Source organism: Giraffa tippelskirchi, chromosome 7, assembly GCF_054371585.1.
Source record: "Giraffa tippelskirchi isolate mGirTip1 chromosome 7, T2T-mGirTip1v1.2.pri, whole genome shotgun sequence".
NCBI lineage: Eukaryota > Metazoa > Chordata > Mammalia > Artiodactyla > Giraffidae > Giraffa > Giraffa tippelskirchi.
Genome location: NC_137281.1, coordinates 9,596,054 through 9,617,891, shown reverse-complemented (window position 1 = coordinate 9,617,891; position 21,838 = coordinate 9,596,054). Strand labels below are relative to the sequence as shown.

The 21,838-nt window shown below is 49.7% G+C and overlaps 2 protein-coding genes across 14 annotated transcripts in view; one reads left to right on the top strand and one right to left on the bottom strand.

The window, feature by feature from the left end:
- NOVA2 (NOVA alternative splicing regulator 2) overlaps nucleotides 1–2,168 on the bottom strand; it is a 30,321-nt gene extending 28,153 nt beyond the window's left edge. Inside the window, exon 1 of the mRNA XM_081515596.1 lies at nucleotides 1,403–2,168. Coding sequence (XP_081371722.1) covers nucleotides 1,403–1,658 — 256 coding nt within the window. The 5' untranslated portion in view covers nucleotides 1,659–2,168. The remainder of the gene's footprint in view (nucleotides 1–1,402) is intronic.
- The window catches only part of CCDC61 (coiled-coil domain containing 61), a 32,759-nt gene continuing 12,808 nt past the window's right edge, over nucleotides 1,888–21,838 (top strand). For 3 of the 13 annotated variants that reach the window (XM_081515608.1, XM_081515603.1, XM_081515597.1), the window contains exon 1: nucleotides 16,017–16,047. The gene's annotated coding sequence lies outside the window, so the exon portion shown is untranslated. Of the gene's footprint in view, nucleotides 2,012–2,443; nucleotides 2,736–4,855; nucleotides 4,918–6,037; nucleotides 6,155–16,016; nucleotides 16,071–18,098; nucleotides 18,175–20,090; nucleotides 20,274–21,838 lie in introns of those variants that run through there. The other 10 variants (XM_081515609.1, XM_081515600.1, XM_081515604.1 and 7 more) reach the window with 7 other exon arrangements.

The following is a 21,838-nucleotide window of genomic DNA, read 5'->3' as shown; positions in this document are numbered from 1 at the left end:
ATGAGGGTCCCTCTTGTCTTCCACACACACCCCTTCTGTGTTGTCAAACATTCAGCCATCACACACACATACACACACACACTCCCTTGTCATACGCACAGAGAATCATCCCCACGCCAACCATTTCACACACAACCCCTTGTTACACATATACACACACTTGGTGTCACACACAGACCTTCCCTTTTCACACCCCTTGGGTGTCACATGCACACGTTCCTGCTCCCTGTCACATGGGCCCCCATCCTTCCCTCTTCTTGTTACACACCCTCGTGAATTTCACCCAGCCTCTCCCCCGTCATACACCCACCTTCCCTTGTTGCACACACCCCCTCTGATGTCACCGTTGCACACCTCCATGTGTCACACCCAGCCACAGCCTCTCTGGAGTCACACCCACACTCTTTTCTTGTTATATACCCTCACCAGCTTCTCCTGGTCCCACCCCACCAGGGACACGCCTGTGTCACACACACCAAACTGCCTTCTTCTCATCCACTCGGCCTCTCATGGCTCATACCCAGAGCCGGCCCATTCGGCAGCCCACACACACCCCCTTGAATGTCACACAGACCCTCTCACTCATGTGTCACACTCTTCCACAGTCCCCTCTGGGGTGACATGCACACACTTGTCACACATACCCCTCCAAGGGTCTCAAACATGAAGCCCAGCCCCTTTCATTTCTTACACACACAGACACAGACAGACACAGACACACACACACACACACACACACACACACACACCCTTCTTCCTGTCATATCCATGATCCCCGATGTCACACATCCAGGCCTTACAGGGCTCACACGTATACACATGAACACACACACGCACCTGTCCCAACCACACATTCTCTCACTGAGCTTTCCACACCCACCCTTTCCCCCATGTCACCCAACACACCCACCTAGCTTGTCCCCAGCACAATCCCGCCCCGTGGCCCACACATGCCTCTCTCGGGCGCAACCCTGGCTCAGGACATCCCCAGGGAGGCTCTGGGTCCACAGGCCTCCTCAGCTCCTTCCCCTCCCCCCGCCAGGACACGACAGCTCGGGAACACCCCTGCCCCGAAACGGTCACATCACACACCCCTCAAGGACACAGAGACACCCGCTCGGAGGGACCCACGCCCCCCATCCTTTGCGCGCCCCCAAGGACACTTACCACCCCCTCCCCCTCAGCCCCTCTCTTCGCAGACAAAGCTCCCGGGCCCCGGGCCCGCGGCGAGAGGGGGAAGGGGGACCGTTCCCTCCCCAACTCCCTTCTCCTTTCCCCAGTCTAGGGAGGGGCGCCCTTCCCCTCCCCTGAGCCCTTGCACCTGCCATTTGCGGGGGAGGACGGTGGAGAAAGGCGAGGCCCCCTGCCCGCTCCCCCAAGCCGAGCCGCAGCCCTTTCTCACCTCCCGTGTTGCTGCGCTTGGTGCAGACCACCTCGGGGGGCGTTTCGAGGGGCCTCTTGCGGGAATCCGGGGCCTCGGGCTCCATGGGGGGGGCCTGGGGCGGCGGCTGCTGCTGCTGCGGCGGCTGCGGCGGCGACGGCGGCGGCTGCTGGGGAGGCTGGGGCTGCGGCGGCGGCGGCGGCGGGGGCGGCGGCGGCTGCGGGGCCGCGGAGGCCGTGAAGAGGCCGTGCACCGCGCCGGCGGCCATCATCCTCATGGTGGGGGGGGGCGGGGGGACGGGGGAGGGGGAGGGGAGGGGATGTGGGAGGGGGAGGGGGCGGCGGCGGCGGGATGGGGGAGGGGGAACCCCGGAGAGCGAAGGAGGGAGGGAGCTGGTTCTGGGGGGCTGACAGAGCCCGGAGAGCGGATGTGAGCGGGACGGGAGGGAAAAGGGGGTCTCGGAGAGGGCCCAGAGAGAGAACTGAGGGGTGGGGTCTGTCGCAAGATCACAGAGGCCGGGGACTGGCCACGCCACTGGAGGGGACAGGACCCCCTTCTTTGCTCCCCGGGCAGAGGGCCGAGCCCCCCAGACCCTGCCCGGGGCGGGGGGCCGGAGGAACGGGGCCGGAGGTAGGAGGCGGAGGCGGCCGCTAGTGGGGACCCGGGGGGCGGCGAGCGCGGGCGGCAGCGGCGGCTGGGCTGGCGGTGGTTGCTGGCCCGAGCATCTTCTTCCCGGAGACTCCCACAGCGCCCTGGCCCCTCCCACCCGCTCAAGGTCACGCCCATGCAGGTCAGGGCCACGCCCTTCGGCGCCCCATTGGTCCGCCCTTGAAGCCTGGACCACGCCCCCTGGGTTGACCACGCCCCTCCCCGCAGGCACCAGAGGGACCAGGCTCCCCCAGGCTACAATAAGGACCCTGAGCTCCTCCACACTTTCCCCACCCCTCGCCATAATGAGCGTTTATTGAGCACTTACCATGTGCCAGGTCCGGTTCTCAGTAAGCACGTCACAAACATTTAAGCTTACAGCAACCAACTCTGTGAGGTACTCCTGTTATCTCCATTTTACTGATGAGGAAACTGAGCCTCAGTCACCGGACATCACTTGGTCGCGATAAGAAAGCCTGCTTTACATGTCTCTCACCCCTGACAGCTGTGAAATTGTTCTCAAATCTTTTATCTCTCTCTTGAAGAATCAACAAAGTTACTGCAAGGGCTCAGGGAATTGAGTCAATGGACACCTGACTTAAAACATGGAGCGCTGATCCTAGCACTTAACAAACCTTCCAAATGCCAGACACTGTCCCAAACATTGGGATACAACTGGGAACGAAACAGTTTTGGTCCTTAAAGAGTAAGTATTACTACACGTGGCATTAAGAAAACCTGATTTTCAGATGACAAGATGGAGGCCCAGGAACGTGGGGACCGTGTCTTGTCCAAGGTTACACAGGTAGATAGAGGGAAAACTGGGATTAAAGCACAGGACAAGCTTAATTTCAGAGCCCAAAGTCACTGTAAGTAGGGGGCCCTTCCTGAGAATGGATCATTGCTAATATTCGATTTTGTCTGATACATGAATTTTCTTCTCCCTGGATTTCTGGTCTCCAAGGATTCTTTTTCCTTCCTAGGTCAGCCAGAGGCAAGATTTGGCTCAGAGGGGGCTTGAATGGGGGTAACTGTGACAGCTGGGGGGGCCCCCTCCTTCTGCTCTGTCCCACTCCTGTCCCTCCTTTGCCACGCTCTCAGGTCCCCAGGATGGGATGGGGAGGGTAGCAGATGGCCTGGGGTGGATGGGGTGGCTGCCCATCTGTCCCCTCCCCCTACATTGTCCCCAGAGCCAAGGGGGATGGGAGGGGGTCGTGGTCCACTGCAGTCTGGATCCTCCCCTTCCATCTTCTTGGAGGGAGCTGAGGAGCTGGTTGCCATGGAGACAGGGAAGAGGCAGGGGGATGCAGGGAGATACTGGGGTCAGGCAGAGATCCACACCTTCGACCCTTCAGGCCACATATACTCACATCACACAGGTATATATACCCCAACATCCATGGAGTCAGATGTGAAGTTCCCCCCAACACACAGAGTCACACAGGGCCCCCTTGCAGACACACAGGTGCACACTCAACACTTTGACACAGGCACACTCTGATATATGAAGACTCACAGAGGATAGGCATACACACACACACGGACACACAGATGCCCATAATACATAATGTGCATTCACTCATGTGGACCCAAAGCCACGCCACAGGCTCTCATGCACAAACAGATACATATCTAATATCTGAGTGTGTCCCAGGTGCCCCTGTTCAGAGCCAAAACAACTCCGCACTTGGCCACACACACCCTGAGAAGTTACAAGTATACGATCAAAACCACAAGACATACACAGCCTATGTTACATAAGGCATACATGTTAGTGACATGTGATATACAGACTGACAAACAGACTCAATTATGTCTTCCACACTAATTGCGGAATCACACACATTTAGATACATAGCCCATGCAGACTAAAGCACAAAATGCAGGGGACCTCACAGGCCACTCAGCAACACTCGTAACACACACGGAGTTCTGTATGCTGCTCAGCCCCCACCCTCAAGTCATGCCTGCAGTCCCAGCTCCACACCGCACCCCCCCCACAAGCCCTCCCGTTTGGACACACACAACAGCACGGTCGGTCACGCACTCACACTCACACACAAACACAAACCTCCTCCTAGATATTTTTAAACCCAGGCTAGTTCTGCTGCTATGGCAACCGCCCCAAACCCATCACCATAGCAACCTAACGTCAGCTTTCCAAGCACCAAATCCTGGGGGACTGCAGGGCCCCAATCAGAGGCTGGTGGAGGGGGTTGCTGCACCCTCTACCATCATCCGTGCCACCCCAGTAACCTCACCTTAGACCCGTTAGGGGAGCACTCACCCTAAGCTCTAGAAGGAGGGCTATAAGACCCCTGGATGGAGCTGCAGGCGAGGGCAGATCTCAAATAGCTGTGTCCTCCTGCCCCATCAGAGCTTTATGGAAGGGCTCATGGGACAAAGGTCAACCTGGGCTGGACACACACAAGCCTGGCTTTGAAACCTGGCCCTGCCATTTACCTGCTGTGTGGCTTGGGAATGTCCTTACCCTCTCTGAGACTCCTGTTCCTTAATTTGGAAAATGTTCTTGCTGCTGATGCTCACATCCTGAAGGACTATTCTGACTTAGTGGTTAAAAGCCCAGGCAAATTTGCATCCACATTCTGACTCTCCCACTTCCTAGCTGTGCTGCCTCAGGCAAGAACCTCCTCTTCTCTGCGACAAAGTTGGGGGGCAAATAGCAGTCCAATTACACAGAGCAGTTGGGAAGATTCCCAATCAAAGTGTGTGGCCACTGATCTAAGAACTTTGCACAAATCCCAACATATTTAAGTCTTAAGCATGGCTTCATGGGTAAGTATTATTATCATTCCTATTTTGCAGAAAAGGAAATCGAGGCTCAGCGAGCTTGCCTGGGATCACACAGCTACAAAGTTTTGAAGCAGGTAATTTGAAGCCAGGCAGTCAAAGATGCTTCCTTAGCCATTTATCTCTCCTGTCTCGAAAAGAGTGGATTCTTGGAAATGCTTTCTAGCTTCATTTTTCTAACCTGAAAAATGGGGGTTCAATCAGTACGGCTGGATGGGGTATTGAAGAATTTGACGGGCTCTGGAGATGAGTTGTTCTTCCTGTCGGTGGGGAAGAGACTGGGAGGGGCAGGGCAAGAGGGCAAGTGGGCAGGCTCAAGAGGGAGGTTGGCTGGGACCCGAGCCCTGTTCTCCTTCTTCCCAGCCTGGGGACCTCAGACTTGAGCGTTCTCCAGTATGAGCCTCAGTCTCACCGTCAGTCAACTGGGAGTCCTAACAGTGTTCCCAGTGTGGCTCAGAGTCCAAGACAAAAGCAAGTAAAATCACTTGGCATGGGTCCCAGCAAAGAGAGAAATCTAAGCCGATATTAACATCATCCATCCAGACTGTGCATGGGATTTACCAGAGGCAGCCTGTGTAGTGCAGGGTTTGGCAAAATATTTTGACCCACAGTAAGAAACACATTTCCATCGTGATTCCAATGCATAAAACACTGAGACAAAAGTTTCTTGAAATCATACTTCTCCTGTACCTTCATCCATACTATGTCTATACTATGTGCCCAGACTCTGATCTGTTCTAGACTATTGAAAAATGCTGGTTGATTCCACAGTCTGCTCACTGTATGAAAATCCCTGGTGCGGAGGTTACAAGGTGAAATCCTGGAGTCGTTGCAGGATTTTAAGCAGGGGAGTAACATGGAATTAAAAAGGCAGTGGAGGGGAAGGGGCCGGCCTGGGGTGTGTTTGAGCCAAACAGACCCTAAAGAGGAGGGGTTTTTTGCCTGAATGCCAGTAGGGGCAGGGGAGGTGAAGGGGTGTGATCTCTTTGCAGGGACCCATGCCAAGTGATTTTACCTGTTTTGGTCTTGGACTCTTAGCCACACTGGGAGCACTGTCAGGGTACATAGAATAGTTAATGTGGTGGATTGAACACAGTGTATTGTGGTTATGAGCATTAAACCTAAAGGCAGATCCTCACTCAGTCCATCCAACAAAGAAATTTTTGAGCGCTTACTACATGTTGGACATTGTTCTAGGGACTGGAGATGGGGCAGTGAACAAAACAGACACCAGTTCCTGACCTCACGACCTCATGTTCCAGGGAGGTAGAGAATGAAAAGCAAAAGAAGTAACACATAGTCTGTTGGATGATAGTAAGTGCTACGGAGAAAAATAACATCAAGGAGGGATGAGGGATTGGGGTGCAGGAGATTGGAGGGAGGCTGAAGTTTTGTTTTGTTTTGTTTTTTCCTTTTGAATGAGCCAAGCAGCTTTTGGGATCTTAGTTCCCTGACCAGGGATTGAATCCGGGCCCTTGTCAGTGAAAGGGCAGAGTCCTAACCCTGAGACTGCCAGGGAATTCTCTACAATTTTAAATAGAGTGACAAGGAAGACCTCTCTGAGGAGGTGACCCCTGAGCAAAAGAGGAAGGAGGTAAGGGAGTGAGCCATGTGGGTCTCTGGAGGAAGAGAGGGTGCAAAGGCCCTGAGGCTGGCGTGCACCTGGCCTGTTGGAGGAAGAAGGAGGCTCCCAGGGAAGCTAGAGAAGAGTCGGGGAGGGGAGAGAGGGAGGGGTGAGGGCAGAAAGGAGTTAGAAAGGGAACCCACTGTGTCTGCCTTGAAGGCCATTGTAAAGACTTGGCTTTGACTTCGAGTGAGATGGGCACCATGGGAGGAAGGACTTGAGTCGATTTACGAGTTTGTTGGTTTTTTTTTAAACTTAATACTAGCAATGACTTTCTGTTTTTAAAATTATTTATTTGGCTGTGCTGGGTCTTAGTTGCAGCATGTGAACTCAATTGCAGCTTGTGGGATCTAGTTCCCTGACCAGGGATCAAACCCGGGCCCCTTGCATTGGAAGCACGGAGTCTTAGCCACTGAACCCCCAGGCACGTCCCCGAGTTAGGTTTTATCACAAGCTCTTCCTGGCTGTACATGAAAAACACAATGTGGGGGGCCGGGGTAGAAGTAAGGAGCCCAGGGAGGAGATGATGGTGACCATCCAGGTGAGAGGTGCTGATGGCTGGACCAGGGCGGTAGATAGCAGCACAACTGGGGAGACATTGCTGGAGTCCCGGTTCTCCCACATGACTTTCGACTGATCATTGCACCTCTCCAGAGCCTCCATTTCCCGGTTTACAGATGGGAGTGATAATAAAGCAGCCACCTCTCAGGGCTCCTGTCTGGTCTCAGTGTGATACAGTGTGGACAGCCATTGGCACAGCACCACAGACATGGCCTGCCATCGTCACTGACATTATCTGCCCGGTTCCCAGACCAGAGAGGGTCTGTGTCCTGTCCAGTGGGGCAAGGATGGGCTTTGGGAGAGAGGATGAAGAGAGGAGGTCTGATCTCATGGGATGTTGTGTTTACCTGAGTCAGAGAATCTTAGAGCAAAAATTCTTGTGCTGAGAGGGACTTGAGGGTCTTTTATTCCTCATAGCTTTGTGTGTGTGTGTGTGTAGGATGAGGAAGTGAAGATCCAGAGAACAGTTTTATCCTGCCCAGGAGCCCACGGTGAGTTGGAGGCTGAGCCAAGGCTAGAGTCCATCCCCACCTGTGTTCCCAATACTGGGTGCCTCTCTGGTGATCACGCCTTCTGACCACATCCTCCTTCCCCCTCCGCCCCAGCCTCAACATCTTCCTGTGACTTCCTACTGCCTCTGGGATAAATTCCAAACTCTCCCAGTCTCTCGGGCCAAAAACCTTGCATTCGCCCTTGATGTCCCCTCTTTCTCTCACACCCACATCCAATCTGTCAGCAAACCTTGGCTATGGCACCTTTAGATTTCAAATCTGACCTCCGTCTCACTGCCTCTATCAACACGACCAAGGTCCACGTCCCCGTCTGGGTTCTCACCAGAGCCCCTGTCTTGAGCTCCTCACTTCTGCTTGTCCTCGCCTCTCCTTTTGACAGCAGCTCAAGCCAACCTTTAAAAAGGCAAGTCAGACACTTCCCTGGGGATCCGGTGGTTAAGACTCCGAGCTTCCACTTTAGGAGGTTGCAGGTTCGATCCCTGGTCTGGGAACTAAGATGCCATGTGCTGCGCACCCAATATATATATAATATATATATATATATATATATTTTAAAGGCAAATCAGATCACACACTGTGTTGTATGCAAGAGAAATAAAACTGGGGTCTCTGTAAGAACACTGAGGAATAATACAGAATTCTTGCCTTAAGCTTGGTGGAGGGAGGCGAAGCTTTTTGTGCATCTCTCCACCTGCTGTGGATGGGGAAACCAAGTCATCGAGAAGTGAAGTCACTTGCCGCAGAGGTGGGAATTGAACCCTGGCAGCCTGGCTGCTGAAGTCACAGCCCCCCCCCCAACTACCGCTTCACTTTACTATACTACTTCTCTTCCCCATGAGTCCTTTTCTTCTCAGTCAAATTTTCTAGCTACACTCCCACCCCCTCCATCATCTCTCCCCTCCCTCCCTGGGAACATCTACACTTCTCGAGCTTAGAACCACAAGTGCAAAGACTGAAGCTGATTTCTGCACAATCATCTTTGGTGGGATTTAATTTTAGTCATTTCCCCTCCTTGGTCTTCCTCCTCCTGTAAGCACCCACTCTAGTATGCTTAATTTTTGGCCTCCAATCTTTCTTCTACTCTTTTACGAAGATCCCTGTGTATTCTTAAGGTCAGTTTTGTTGTCTGTGTTTTAAATTTGCAAAATATCACTGAGTGATGAACCTCATTATCTTTCTTTTTTGAGAGCTCTCAATGTGGCTGTGCTTATTTCCAGCTCCTGAGGAGTGAGTCTTTTTTTTTAATTAAAAAAATTTTTTTTGGCTGTGCGGCATGTGGGATCTTAGGTCCCTCACCAGGGATGGAACCCATGCCCCCCCTGCACTGGAAGCATGGAATCTTAACCACTGGACCACCAGAGAAGTCCCAGGAATGAGTCTTACAGACTCTGAAGGGGCTATCTGGGTTCAAGTCCCAGCCCAGGAGCCCACTAGCTGAGTGACCTGGGGCATGTTACTGAACCTCTCTTGGCTTTGGTTTCTCTACCTGTAAAATGGGGGTTGTTAAATCGTGGTGGGCTTTGTTGGTGTCTCAGACAGTAAAGAATCCATCTGCAATACGGGAGACCTGGGTTTGATCCCTGGGTTGGGAAGATCCCCTGGAGGAGAGCATGGCAACTCACTCCAGTATTCTTGCCTGGAGAATCTCCATGGACAGAGGAGCCTGGCGGGCTATAGTCCATGGGGTTGCAAAGAGTCAGACATGACTGAGGGACTATGCACAAATCATGGTACCTTTCTCATTTGATTGTTGCAAGCTGACATCTTGAAGCATTACTAGGAACGGCATGAATGTCAGCTTGTACCTCTTTTTATGGGCTGCCCCAGATTATATTTTATATTCTACTTAAAAAAATTATTTTATTGAATCATAAATGATTTACACTCCACCGCTTGAGACTTCCTTGGTGGCTCAGATGGTAAAGAATCTGCCTGCAATGTGGGAGACCCAGCTTCGATCCCTGGGTTGGGAAAATCCCCTGGAGAAGGAAATGGCAACCTGCTCCAGTATTCTTGCCTGGGAAAGCCCATTGACAGAGGAGCCTGGCAGGCTATAGTCCAAGGGGTCACAAAGAGTCAGACTCGACTGAGTGACTAATACTCTTGAGACTTAATGATGGAACATGAAATTCTTTCCAACTCTTTACTACCTAAACTCCACTCAAGGCTCATACTCATACCCACCTCATTTGGATGGCAGGGACATCAGATTGTCTGGCATTCTCAGATTCAATGTCTCAAAGTATTGCCAGATTATTCTCTAGAAAGGATACACCTGTTAATACTTCAGTGTCCAATGACCTGTTCTTCCACATACTTCCCCAGAGCTTGATGTTCTTAGACTGTCTTATTTTCAATCTAATGGATTTGAAAGTATTGCTCTATGTACTTTCTTCTGTAGATCAGTTAAGCTTCTCTGGGTTGCTTTAGTTTTCATCTCGTCCTAGAATAACTACAAACTTACCCGTGTGCGTGTGTGTGTGTGTGTGTGTGTATCTTTGAGCGTGAACACTTTAAGGTTTTAGCCACTGTTACAGTAAACAAGGCAGCGTAATAGTACCTCCTGGGATTTCCCTTGCGGTCCACGGGCTAAGACTCTGAGCTTCCAATGCAGGTTGTGCCGGTTTGATCCCTGGTGAGGGAACTGAGATCCCACATACCACACGGTATGGCCAGAAAGAACAAGAATAGGACTTCCTTTCTATATCATTAAGAGGATTCAGTGTGATGATAATAGGCACTCTTTATTACATGTTAACTACATAGCGCTGTGCTAAGGATTTTACCTGTAGTAACTCATGTATTCCTCACAAAAACACTACAAGACCCATGCTCCTGGTATCACTCTCATTTTACAGATGAGAAAACTGACACACAGAGAAACGGACTGGAAGGAGCAGAGCTGAATTCAAACCCAGGCAGACACGCTCATTCACCACCTCATTGCCTCTGAATGAGTTGATGCAGAAAAGACACCTAGGGCTTAATGGAGGCTCTGAATTATCACAGCTGTAATAATCACACAGGACAATCCAGAGGGGGTTGAGGGATGTTTGCTAATTGCCTTGGCAAATTGGATAATGGATTCAGCTTTTGGGATGTTTTACAAGTATAGTAATAATAGCATCTCACATTAAAAAAAAAATCATGTTAGTGTGTGTGAAACTTGAAAGACACTCACATGGACCTCTGTTCCCCGTTTGTAAAGGGATAAAGTTGGACAAAATCCTGATCCCTATTCTTTTCACAGCCCCTCAGTTTTCCAAAATCAAAGCACTTACAACGATCACAGACGCCTTCCTTTCCAACACTCACCAGGTACCAGCTCCTGTACCCAGCTTTTATGTGAATGAGATCGGCAGGCAATTCTCACCTAACTCTCGTTCTCATCTGCTGTATATTTGCACCTGCTGAACATGGCTGGACAAAAACACACACTTCGATGAATCTGGATTTACCGTAATTTCCTCCCTGGAAGCCCTGCTCCTGTCCATTCACTCTCCCACAATCCTGGAAGCATATTTCATATATTCTCCTCCCTCCTTCAACCTCAACCATCTCCTCCCTGGCATCACTCTCACTCTTGACCCTGTTCCTGTTTTAAATCCATCAGAAGAGAATTTCTGCATATTCCCAGCAACTGTGTCGCAGCTACCAGCACCAGGGACCCTGTTCTCTGCCTTCCCCCCTGCTAAGGCTGGGAAACCCTCCTTGCCAAGGCCACTTCATGTGTGCACTACATCCCATCCCCTCTTGCTACTCAGGGCTGTAAATCAAGCAGTTCTTTCCTCTCCTGCATCATCAATTCTCCCTTCTCTTCCAGATCATCTCATTGGCATAAAAACATGCTCTGACACAGACAAGCTTTATTAAACCTCATCCAGCTACAGCTCCAATGGTCTGCTGCCTTTTACAACAACAAAACCCTCCAAAAAAGTTACCAGTACCAATGTCTCCAATTCCTTTTCTCTAATCCTTGAATCATTCCAGTTAGGGTCTGGCTCCACCACTTGGCCAGATCAACTCTTGAGGTTACCAGGAACCTCTCTGTGATTCAACCCAATAGTTTAGTGACCTGCCTGCATATTACTTGAGCCTTCTTGTGGACAGTCACACCCTCTTCCTAGGTTTATTTTCTTCCCTTGACTTCTAAGACACCCCACTCTCATGAATTCCCTCCTAGCTCAGTGGCTGCTCCTTTTCAGACTCCTCTGTTGTTTCTTCCTCATCTTTGGGGTCTTTAAACATTGGAGGGTCTTGGGGGCTCAGTCCTTGGTTCTGTTCTTTTTTTTTCTTTCCACTTACTCCTTTGGGGATGGCTTCCCAAATTCATTCATCCATCCATCTATCTATTGATTATCTATTTATCATCTGTCTACCTTTCATCTATCTATATTTCTATCTAATATTTATCTTATTTATCTAGCTATTGATCATTCATCTATCAACTACCTATACTATCTATTGATCATCTTATCAACTATCTATCTGTATCTATCCTGTTTATCTATTCTATTTTATCTATCTATCTATCTATATAGGTTAGACCTCATCCTTGAATTCAGACTCATCTATTCAGCTACCCTCTCAACACTTTCACTTGGAAATCTATTAGGCACCTCAACACATCTAAAGCCAAACTCCCAATCCCCACTCGCCCCTGCCTCCCCCATCTGTTATTCATCTAATTTCAATAAATGAGAACTTCATCTTGGCAGCTTCTCTGCTCAAAAACCTTGCAATCATTTCTGACTCCTCTTTATCTCTCTCCCAACACCCAACCCATCAGCAAATTCTGTCAGCTCTACCTTTAGAATAGATGCAGATTCTAACCACATCTTTCCACCTCCACTGCTACCACCCTCGGAAGAGCCACCTCTCATGTGAATGATTTTTTTGTAATCTTTTACTTAAAAATTGTTTTATTGATATGAAAGCCACATACCATTAAATTAACCACTTAAAAAGGCACAGACAAGAGGCTTTTCATACATTCACAGTGTGGTGAAAGCATCATCTCTTTTAGTTCCAAAACATTTTCATCATCCCCCAGAGAGACCTCACACCCATTAAAGTGATTCCCCATTCCCACCCCCACACCCCAGCTCCAGTCCCTGCCTCAACTAGTCTGCTTTCTGTCTCTATGGATATGCCTATTCTGGATACTTTATGTGAATGGAATCATGCACTTTGTGACCCTTTGTGTCTGACTTCTTTCACTCAGCACAGTATTTTCAGGGTTCATCCAGGTTTGTAGCATGAATCCGTACCCCATTCCTTTTCACTCCTGAATAGTATTCCACTGTATGGACAGACTACATCTGTTCATCTATTGATGCACATTTGGATTGTTGCCACCTTTTGGTTATCATGAATGATACTGCTATGAAGATTCATGTAAAGTATCTGAACATAAGTTTTCAATTCTCTTGGGTATATATACCTAGGAGTGGAATTATTGGGTCACCTGAGAATTCTATTTTTAACTTTATGTAGAACCACCAACATGTTTTTCACAGGTTGTACCATTTTATCTCATTGGAATTATTTCAACAGACTATTCTCTCTCTTTTTAAAAAATATTTACTTATTTATTTGGCTGTGCTGAGTCTGATGAATGAATGAATGAGTGAATGCATTGAATTCCATTCTAGATGAAGCCAATGAAGCTCAGGAAAGACGCATGGCTTATGGGAGTCCCAAAATGGTAAGATGAAGTCTTGAGATTTTTCTCTTTTTTTCATACACTTTGGGATTCTAATCCAGGTCTTTCTGACTGCAACACTCCCAAGTTCTTAACTGGACTGTCTAGTGAACTTTATGTCTGGGCATCATAACAACCCAAAATGTTATTTTTTAGCAATACTCAGTCTACAGGTGGGAAAACTCACACCCAGCGAGGGAAGGGGCCCTCACAAGCAGTTGGTGGCTGTGTCAAGACTAGTTATGATGCTTCAGGGCAGGATTTCTTGCACTAGCCTCTGGCACACAGTGAATATTCAATTCAATAGATGCATGATGACTGGTATTAAGAGTGGATTTACCATAAAGCTCACATAAGCTTCAGGGCCCCTGGTTTGCATAGGCCTTTCCATGGCTCCAGTAAGGTGTCCCTGCAGTCTGATGTTTTTGAAAAATTTGCAAAAGGAAGATAATTAAAGTGCAGTTGATTAAGAGACTTTCCGATAGTCCAGGGGCTTCCCTGGTGGCTCAGAGGTAAAGAACCTGCCTGCCAATGCAGGAGACATGGGTTTGATCCCTGGGTAGGGAAGATCCCCTGGAGAAGGAAATGGCAACCCACTCCAGTATTCTTGCCTGGGAAATCCTGTGGACAGAGGACTACAGTCCATGGAATTGCAAAGACTCAGACATGACTCAAAGACTAAACAACTGGTGGTCCAGTGGTTAAGGTTTCATGCCCTTGATGCAGGGGGCCTGGGTTTGATCCCTGGTCAGGGAACTAGATCCCAAATGTTGCAATGAACATTACTTGTGCCACAACTAAAGATCCTGCATGCTACAACTAAGACCTGGGGCAGCCAAAATAAATAAATAAAATTAAAAAAAAAATGCAAGTGGTTAAGACGACTGACTTCTCCCTGTTCTGTGTCCCTGTGTGGCATTTCTCTCTACCATGCATGGTGTTGGAGTCACCTTGGTTACTGATGAGATCTAGGTGAGGGGAAGGTGAGTTGAAGGGACTTTTAGGTTGGGTTCTGTGGGATATTTTGATATGGTTCATAGATGTGAGTGCATGCTAAGTCGCTTCAGTCATATCTGACTCTTTGTGACCCTCCAGGCTGTAGCCCGCCAGGCTCCTCCGTCCACAGAATTCTCCAGGCCAAGAATCCCTGACCCAGGGATTGAACCTGTATCTCTTATGTCTCCTGAATTAGCAGACAGGCTCTTTAACCACTAGCGCCATCTGGGAAACCCATAGTTCATAGACACTTTGAGCTATACTTGAATTAACTAACCAGTTGGCCTGGTGTCTCAAATGGCTTCCAGAATGATCCTATTGTCCAAGGTGCTAACTTATAGGTACAAGGCCAGTTTGTTGTTGTATGAATGGTCCTCAAATGATCTACTCCAGAAGCACCTGCATAATGAAAGTGAATCAGGAATTTAAAGGCCTGAGCCAGAAGTTAGCATGTAGAAACATTTTCCAAAATGTGTAGCTAAGATGAGCTGAAAGTGAAGTCGGCTCAGTCATGTCCGACTCTTTGCGACCCCATGGACTGTAGCCTACCAGGCTTCCCCGTCCACGGGATTTTCCAAGCAAGAGTACCAGAGTGGGTTGCCATTTCCTTCTCCAGGGGATCTTCCCAACCCGGGGACCGAAGCTGGGTCTCCCGCATTACAGGCAGACACTTTACCCTCTGAACCACAAACTTCATGAAACTTTCCCCAAATTTCCAAAATAGTTAGATGACATCACCAATACTGTCTGTCTTGTGAACTTTTTCTAAATAATAATGACTAAAAAAAAAGTTCCATCAAGTATGCTAGAGGAAAGATAATTTACTTTTCTCTCTCTCTGTAGATAAGGATATTATGAGGTAAGGATATTATGAAATAGGGACAAGCAGCCAAAAAAGTAGGAAACATAACCACAGAGGTGTATCAGGCAGTAAATTAATAAAAAACATTACATTATCTTCTGGGATTTTGCAATGTTTGTGGTATTTGTCAGCTCTTTTAATTATGTAATATATTATTATTTCACATTCTAAGTAAATTTTCATATCCATACCGAATTTTGTGTTAGCGATTTTGTATTCCTTTTCTTAAAGAACGCTCCCCTCCCTTACTCCCCTATCAAATTCTGTAAGCTATATCCACCCAGTTGATAACTCTTAAATCAAAATAGGGGTAGTTTTTAAGCTGTGTGATCCCGGGCCAGTGGCTGTACCTTTCTGAGCCTATTTCCATAGTGACAAGATGGGAATTCTAATAGTTCCCATAGTGCAGGGTTTTTGCTAACTTTAAATAAGCCAAGGCCTGCAAACTGCTAAGTGCAGGCTTGGAACACACTGACCGACGATAAATCTCAACCAGTCTTCACGCTAAGAACATTTCCGTAACATCTTAACCCGCGGCGAAGACCTCCCTCTGCGCATGCGCATCGGACACTTTCCCCGCCGCCCCGCCCCCGACTGCCTCTTCTTGTAGGCGTGGCCTTCTCTGCCTCAGGGGTTGTGGGCGGAGTCAAAGAGCTACTTCCGGGATTCCCTCCCTCTCCGAGGAACAACCTTCTTTCTATGATTGGCAGTAGTTTCCAGCCAATAGTGATTGGAGAGGAGACTGACGACCCGACCCATTTCGGAACTTCTCTTCCGAGTTGACCAATTGCAAGCTCTGGAGGGGGCTGAAGTGACGGGCGTCTGTTTTGACTAATGGAAACTTGGCTGCGAGTAAGCCAGAACCAATCAGCAGCGAGAAGGCCGGATCCTGGGGCGGGGCTGGAGCTTCGGCAGTTGAACCGCTCGCGAGAAGGGGAGCCCGTGGAGGTGAGAGACGGCGAGGCCTGCGGGTGCGCGGGTCAGGGCAGCGATCCTGGGGGGGAGGGAGTGCTCTTGGGGGAGAATGGGCTGAGCAGGCATCTGACCTGGTAGTGGGAGAATCGGGAGGGGTTGCCTTTAACACGGGTAGGCGCTTTCGTGAGAGGGTGTGAGGCAGAGGATAGTATGTGAGTCGGGGGTTGTTTTCTGTTTAGCATGAGGCTTTTGAAAGGGGAAAGTGTGTAAAGTAGGAGACAGCAGATGGCGAGACGTAGAAATGCCCTTGTAGGACAGACTTGCAATTTAATGGGAGGTTTTAAGACAGGGTTATTACAGCGTAATGTGGAGTGGTGGAGGTCCCTGCCATCAGTTAACAAGCTTTGATTTGGATGCAGGGCAGGTGAAGAACAATCTTGTGGGAGGGAATGAGTGAAGACTCCAGGGGTGAGGGTGTGTTTTGACGACTTGTGATACATGTAACGTTTACTGAGGGCTAAGTGTGTGCCAGGCACCTACCAAATGTTGCATGTGAATTAACTCAGACTTATTAGTAACGCCACGGGTGGTTAAGAGTATGGGCTCTGGCATTGGTTTGCTTGAGTTTGAACGTTGGCCCTGCCACTGGGTGAGTTGTTTAACCCTCTCTGCCTCAGCTTCATCACCGGTAGAATGACCTTCTCTCTTCTCTGGCTATACCATTCACCTGGTGGCCTCACCCAGTCTTTTGGTTTCATATACTCTTTATGTAATGATGTTTATAGGTGTGTATATTTCCATTTGGAGTTTCTACCCTGAACTCAAGGCTCATATGTGCGGTGGCTGGCTCTTCTCTACTTGGAAGTCCAGCTGACACACAGACTTCAAAAACGTGTCCCAGACTAAACTTGGAGTTTTCACCTTCAGCCTTCAAACCTAGTTGATGACAGTTCCATCCTTCCAGGTGCTCAGGACAGAAACCTTGGAGTCAGCCTTCACTCCTTCCTGTTCTCTCACCCACGTACTGTCCGTCAGTCAGTAAATCTCATCGATCAACCTTGAGAACACATGGGACTTCCCTGGTGGTTCAGTGTTAAGACTCTGCGCTTCCAAAGTAGTGGGTGTGGGTTCGATCCCTGGTTGGGAAACTAAAATCCCACATGTCGCACGGCATAGCTTAAAAAAAAAAAAACCACATCCAGAATCTAGTCATATCTCACCACCTCCGTTGCTACATTCTGGCCTAAGCTATCACCTGTTCTTACCTGGTCTGTTGCAGTGGCCTTCTCACTGACTTCCCTGCCTCTACCCTTGACCCCATGGTCAAGTTAGTTCAAAAGTCAGATCATGTTGCTCGCCTGTTTGTAACCCTCCCATGGCTCCCATCTCATGCAGTAAAAGTGTTTGCCAAACCTATGAGGCCCCACCTGATCCAGCTCCCCCTCCTCCATGCTCTCAAATCCCACTAATCCCACTTGTTCATCCTGCTTCAGTTGCCCCAACCCCCTTGCAGTCCCTTAAACATAGCAATAAAATCTCCAGTTGGGAAACGTACGTACTTGTTGTCCCCTCTGTCTGCATTGAATTCCCCCAGATGCCTCCTTGGCATCTCCTTCAGATCTCTGTTCAAATGTCAGCTCCACAGACAGGCCCTCACTGACAACCCAAACCAAAATAGCTCCTGTCACCCTCTGGCTTTGTTTTTCTTCATAACACTCACCACTACCTGACGTAGATTAGTGTTTGTTTATATCCACTGGGCTACTTCGACGTCCCTCACTAGAGTGTAGGCTCCAAGTGGATCTAGAACTCAGCCACTGGAAACGCACATAGTGCTTAAAGGTGTTACTTGTACTGTTTCACCGTTACATTTCTTGAGAGGTCTCCCTGTGATATAGGACAGGATCGTTAAGCTTTGGGAGGGTGTTGGGTTGTGTGTTGGGGTCTAGATGGGGTCATAAACTGGGCAGAATGTGGTGGCCAGGGGCAGAAGATCTCAGCTCTAGTTTGTGCTGGGGAAGCTTGTGGGAAATGCAGATTCCTGGGCCCGCCTCTAGAGATTCTGCCTCTAGCTTTGGGACCAGGCCCAGGATGCTTGCTGCCTTGTCACCAACTCCCGTGTTGAAGCTGAAGGTCTGCAGCCCTTACTTTGAGAAACAGGTCAGTTCAGAGCTCGGGGTGGAACTCTTCATCATTCAACTCCCCTTTTGTAGTTGGCCTGGTGCTGGCCAATGTTGGGAACCCTGAAGTGATTGAGGCAGTCTTTTACCCAGCTTGGGAGTCAGGGAGGGCTTCCTGCAGGAGGGGACACTGGAGCTGAGACCTGGAAGAAGACAGAGGAGAGCACTAAGAGGAGAAGACCTTGCCTGTATCTCCAGTGCCTTGAACCCTGTCTCCTGGTATTGAGCATGAATTCACAAGCAGCTGCTGATCTGTGCCAGGCCCGGGGAGCTGAAGATACAAGAATGATCAAAATGGCTGTGCCCTCATGGGCCTCTGGCTTGCCAACTTATCATCAGCTAGTTGCACAGATGGTGACAGCTGATCGAGTGCCAGGCACTATTTGAAGCACCTTATATGTACTGACTAATTCAGTTCCCACAATAATCCTGTGTGAGGCGGGAGTTCTTATTATCCCTGCTTTACCAATGGGGAGAGGTTGCTGTTACTGCTGCTGCTAAGTCGCTTCAGTCGTGTCCAACTCTGTGCGACCCCATAGACGGCAGCCCACCAGGCTCTGCTGTCCCTGGGATTCTCCAGGCAAGAATACTGGAGTGGGTTGCCATTTCCTTCTCCAGTGCATGAAAGGGAAAAGTGAAAGTGAAGTCGCTCAGTCATGTCCGACTCTTAGCGACCCCATGGACTGTAGCCTAACAGGCTCCTGTGTCCATGGGATTTTCCAGGCAAGAGTATTGGAGTGGGGTGCCATTGCCTTCTCCAGGGGAGAGGTTGGGAGAGACTAAATGCCTTGCCTGGGGTCATACTGTGGGTTAGGATCTGAAGCCTGGAGTCCCCAACTTACATCGTGTACTGGCTTAAGGTGTGAGGCCCCATTTGGATTTGTTCTGGGAGGGAAAGGAGCAGTGGGTTAGGGGAGGAACTGGAAGGTAGTCAGGGAAGGGCCGCTGAGGAATGAGTAGAGGGTGAATGTGCCAGTCCCTCACTGCAGGATTCCAGGCAAGTCTCAGTTTCATCTTCCGTAAAATGGGGAATGGTTACAGTACCTACCAGAGAGTGGAACTAAGGGTGAATCATTGGTTGTTAAGTGGGCATGGTGCTTATCTAAGGCAAAAAGCATTTGAGGGATGGTAGTGGAGGGGAGAGTCTGATAACCCAGGGGGTGGTGATGGGCTTCAGTGTGCACTATGGAGGTCTGGATGGTGGGGTGTCTTAAAGGGTTTTGGGGCCTATACATTCCAAAGGGATAATGTGGAAGGCTTTGGTCTGTATTTTGGAGTGCAGGGCTAAGGGAGAGGGGGATCTGTTCAGCCCTAATTCACCCATGTGGTGGTGGGGGGCAGGGGCCATGAGCTTGGAGTGGGGCTAGGAGGAGTTACTTAGGCCAGGCCGTGTGTGTGTGTGCGCATGCGACGCGTGCACATGTGCATGCATGTGTGCACTAGGTCATGACTGGCTGGACTATTTGGGGGTGGCAGATAGTGAAGAAACAACTATCAGGGGTGGGGACTGCCAGGGGTGGGGATTTACCCATGTCTGGTGTGGGAGGTGGTGATGTGGATTTGTTTTGGGGGAGCCCAGCGTAGAGGATTGTCAGCTCTGGTCGGTCCTGGGGTGATGGCTATGAAATCTGAAATATCCAGGGAGCACAGTTTGGGAAGAGGAGCTGGGGTGGTAATGTAACATTGAAAATGCACAGGTGGGTCACTTTAGTGCAAGATGAGAGGGCTGAGAGTTGGAAAATGTGTGTGTGTGTGTGTGTGGGCACTCGTGCACTGAAACCATGATGTCATGAGGCCAGAGAAATGGGGTTAGGTGTGTGGACCAGAGTGGGGCGCTGGAGAGTCCACACTTAGTGCACGAAGTGGAAGTTCTGACGTCACGGGTTGACGGGGGTGGGGGGGGCGGCGCCTCAAAGGCAAGGCATCCCGGCTGGGTTGGGGAGGGGGAAAGTGTCAGGAAGCTGAGGCGGAGAGGAACTAGGAGAGACTTGGTACTGGAACAAAACCAGCAACCAGGATGGGCCACTGGTCGACGGTCACAGAGCACTCACTGCTTGGAGTCACAGAGCAAGGATGCAGGTAGAAGGACAGGGATGGCAGTGGGGGTGGGGCTCGGGCGTGAAGGAGGGAGGAGGGGCTCAGGGTCTGGAGGATCGCAGAGCAGATTCTGGGCGTGGTGATCAAGGGAAGAGAAATGGAAAATGTGGGGGGCGGGAGAGAGAGGGAGTTTACATAGAATTTGAGAGGGGACGGAATCCAGATGAAATACGAGGGTTATGGAATACAGGCTGAAAAATAGGGTGTGTGTGGAGTAGTACCTTGGGCCGATAAGCGGACAGAATCCAGGCGGAATAGCGTAGGGGGGACAAAATTCAAGTAGAATGTAGGGGGAGCCCCAATAGAACATGGGGGACTGGGAGAGGGGGTAGTGGCCAGAATATAGGGAATGAGTGTTGGGGAGCTGGGGTCAGGAGGGGAGAGTCGAACTGACTAGCGAGTGTGGAGGTTATTCTGTCTAGAAGAGGGAATGGAGGGAGGGGAGCGGGTAAAGTTTGTGCAGGTGAGGAAGGCAGGTGTAAGGAGAGGGTTGAATTAGGGCAAAATATTCAGGGGCTTAGTATCTGGGGACTGAGGTGGGCGAGTTTGTCATCAGGACGGGTGGATGAGAAAGTCCCAGTTATCAACCGAAGGGCTATGAATGGGGGACTTATGTGCAGGAGTGGGTAAGGAGGAGGGCGGGGCCGGGTTAGCAGCCAAGATAGGGTGGGGCAGGCCCTCTTCCTCCTGTCTCCTGGATCAGGTACCACGAGTAGGATGTTGAATTAGGGGCGGTTAGGCTGCGTAGTTCGTCAGGTGTTCCGCAGCTGTCTTTGACTCCTTGGTAACCCGGACGGCGCGGCCACTGATTGGCTTGCGGCGTGGGAGGGGCAGAGTGGGTGGGCGGAGTTTAGAACACCCGCTGGGGCGGGGCCAGCGCTGCCTGGCACCCGTATTGAGGGCCAGGGAATGAGGGCCACTTTGAAATGTGTAGCTGTTTGTTTGCCAGTAGGTCAGGAATTATTAACACCCATTTCTGAAACTTCAGAGAATGAAAGTACAGTTGTGAGAGGGTGAATTTTCCGAGGGAAAGTGGTCTCCAGATTTCATCAGCGCCTCCAAAGCACCAGAGACGCCTTCCCCAAATAAAGTTAAGAGCCTGGACCTAGGGTCAGAGAAGCCTCTCAAGATGTCTGGCGCTCAGGCAATTGTCCTTGTGCCTTTGAGAAAGGGGATCTGTGGATGGGCCTCAGGAGTGATATTCTGAGAGGCCCTGAAATTACTTGGCAAAGATTTTGGATCTATTCATTTATCTGGGGAGACTTCAGAGATCTCATTAGATTTGCAAAGGCTCTAGGACTCTAAAAAGATTAAAAATCACTGACCTAGAGATTCAGGGCTCTTTCTTTTTTTAAATAGTGGCACTTAATTTTATTTATTTATTTTTTGGCTGCACTGTGTGTGGCTTGCGGGATCTTAGTTCCCCAACCAGGGATTGAACCCAGACCCTCTGCAGTGAAAGCAAGGAGTCTTAACCACTGGACCAGTAGCGAATTCCCAGGGCTCATCTTTTTCTCAGAATATTAAATTTTCTAATAACAGACTTC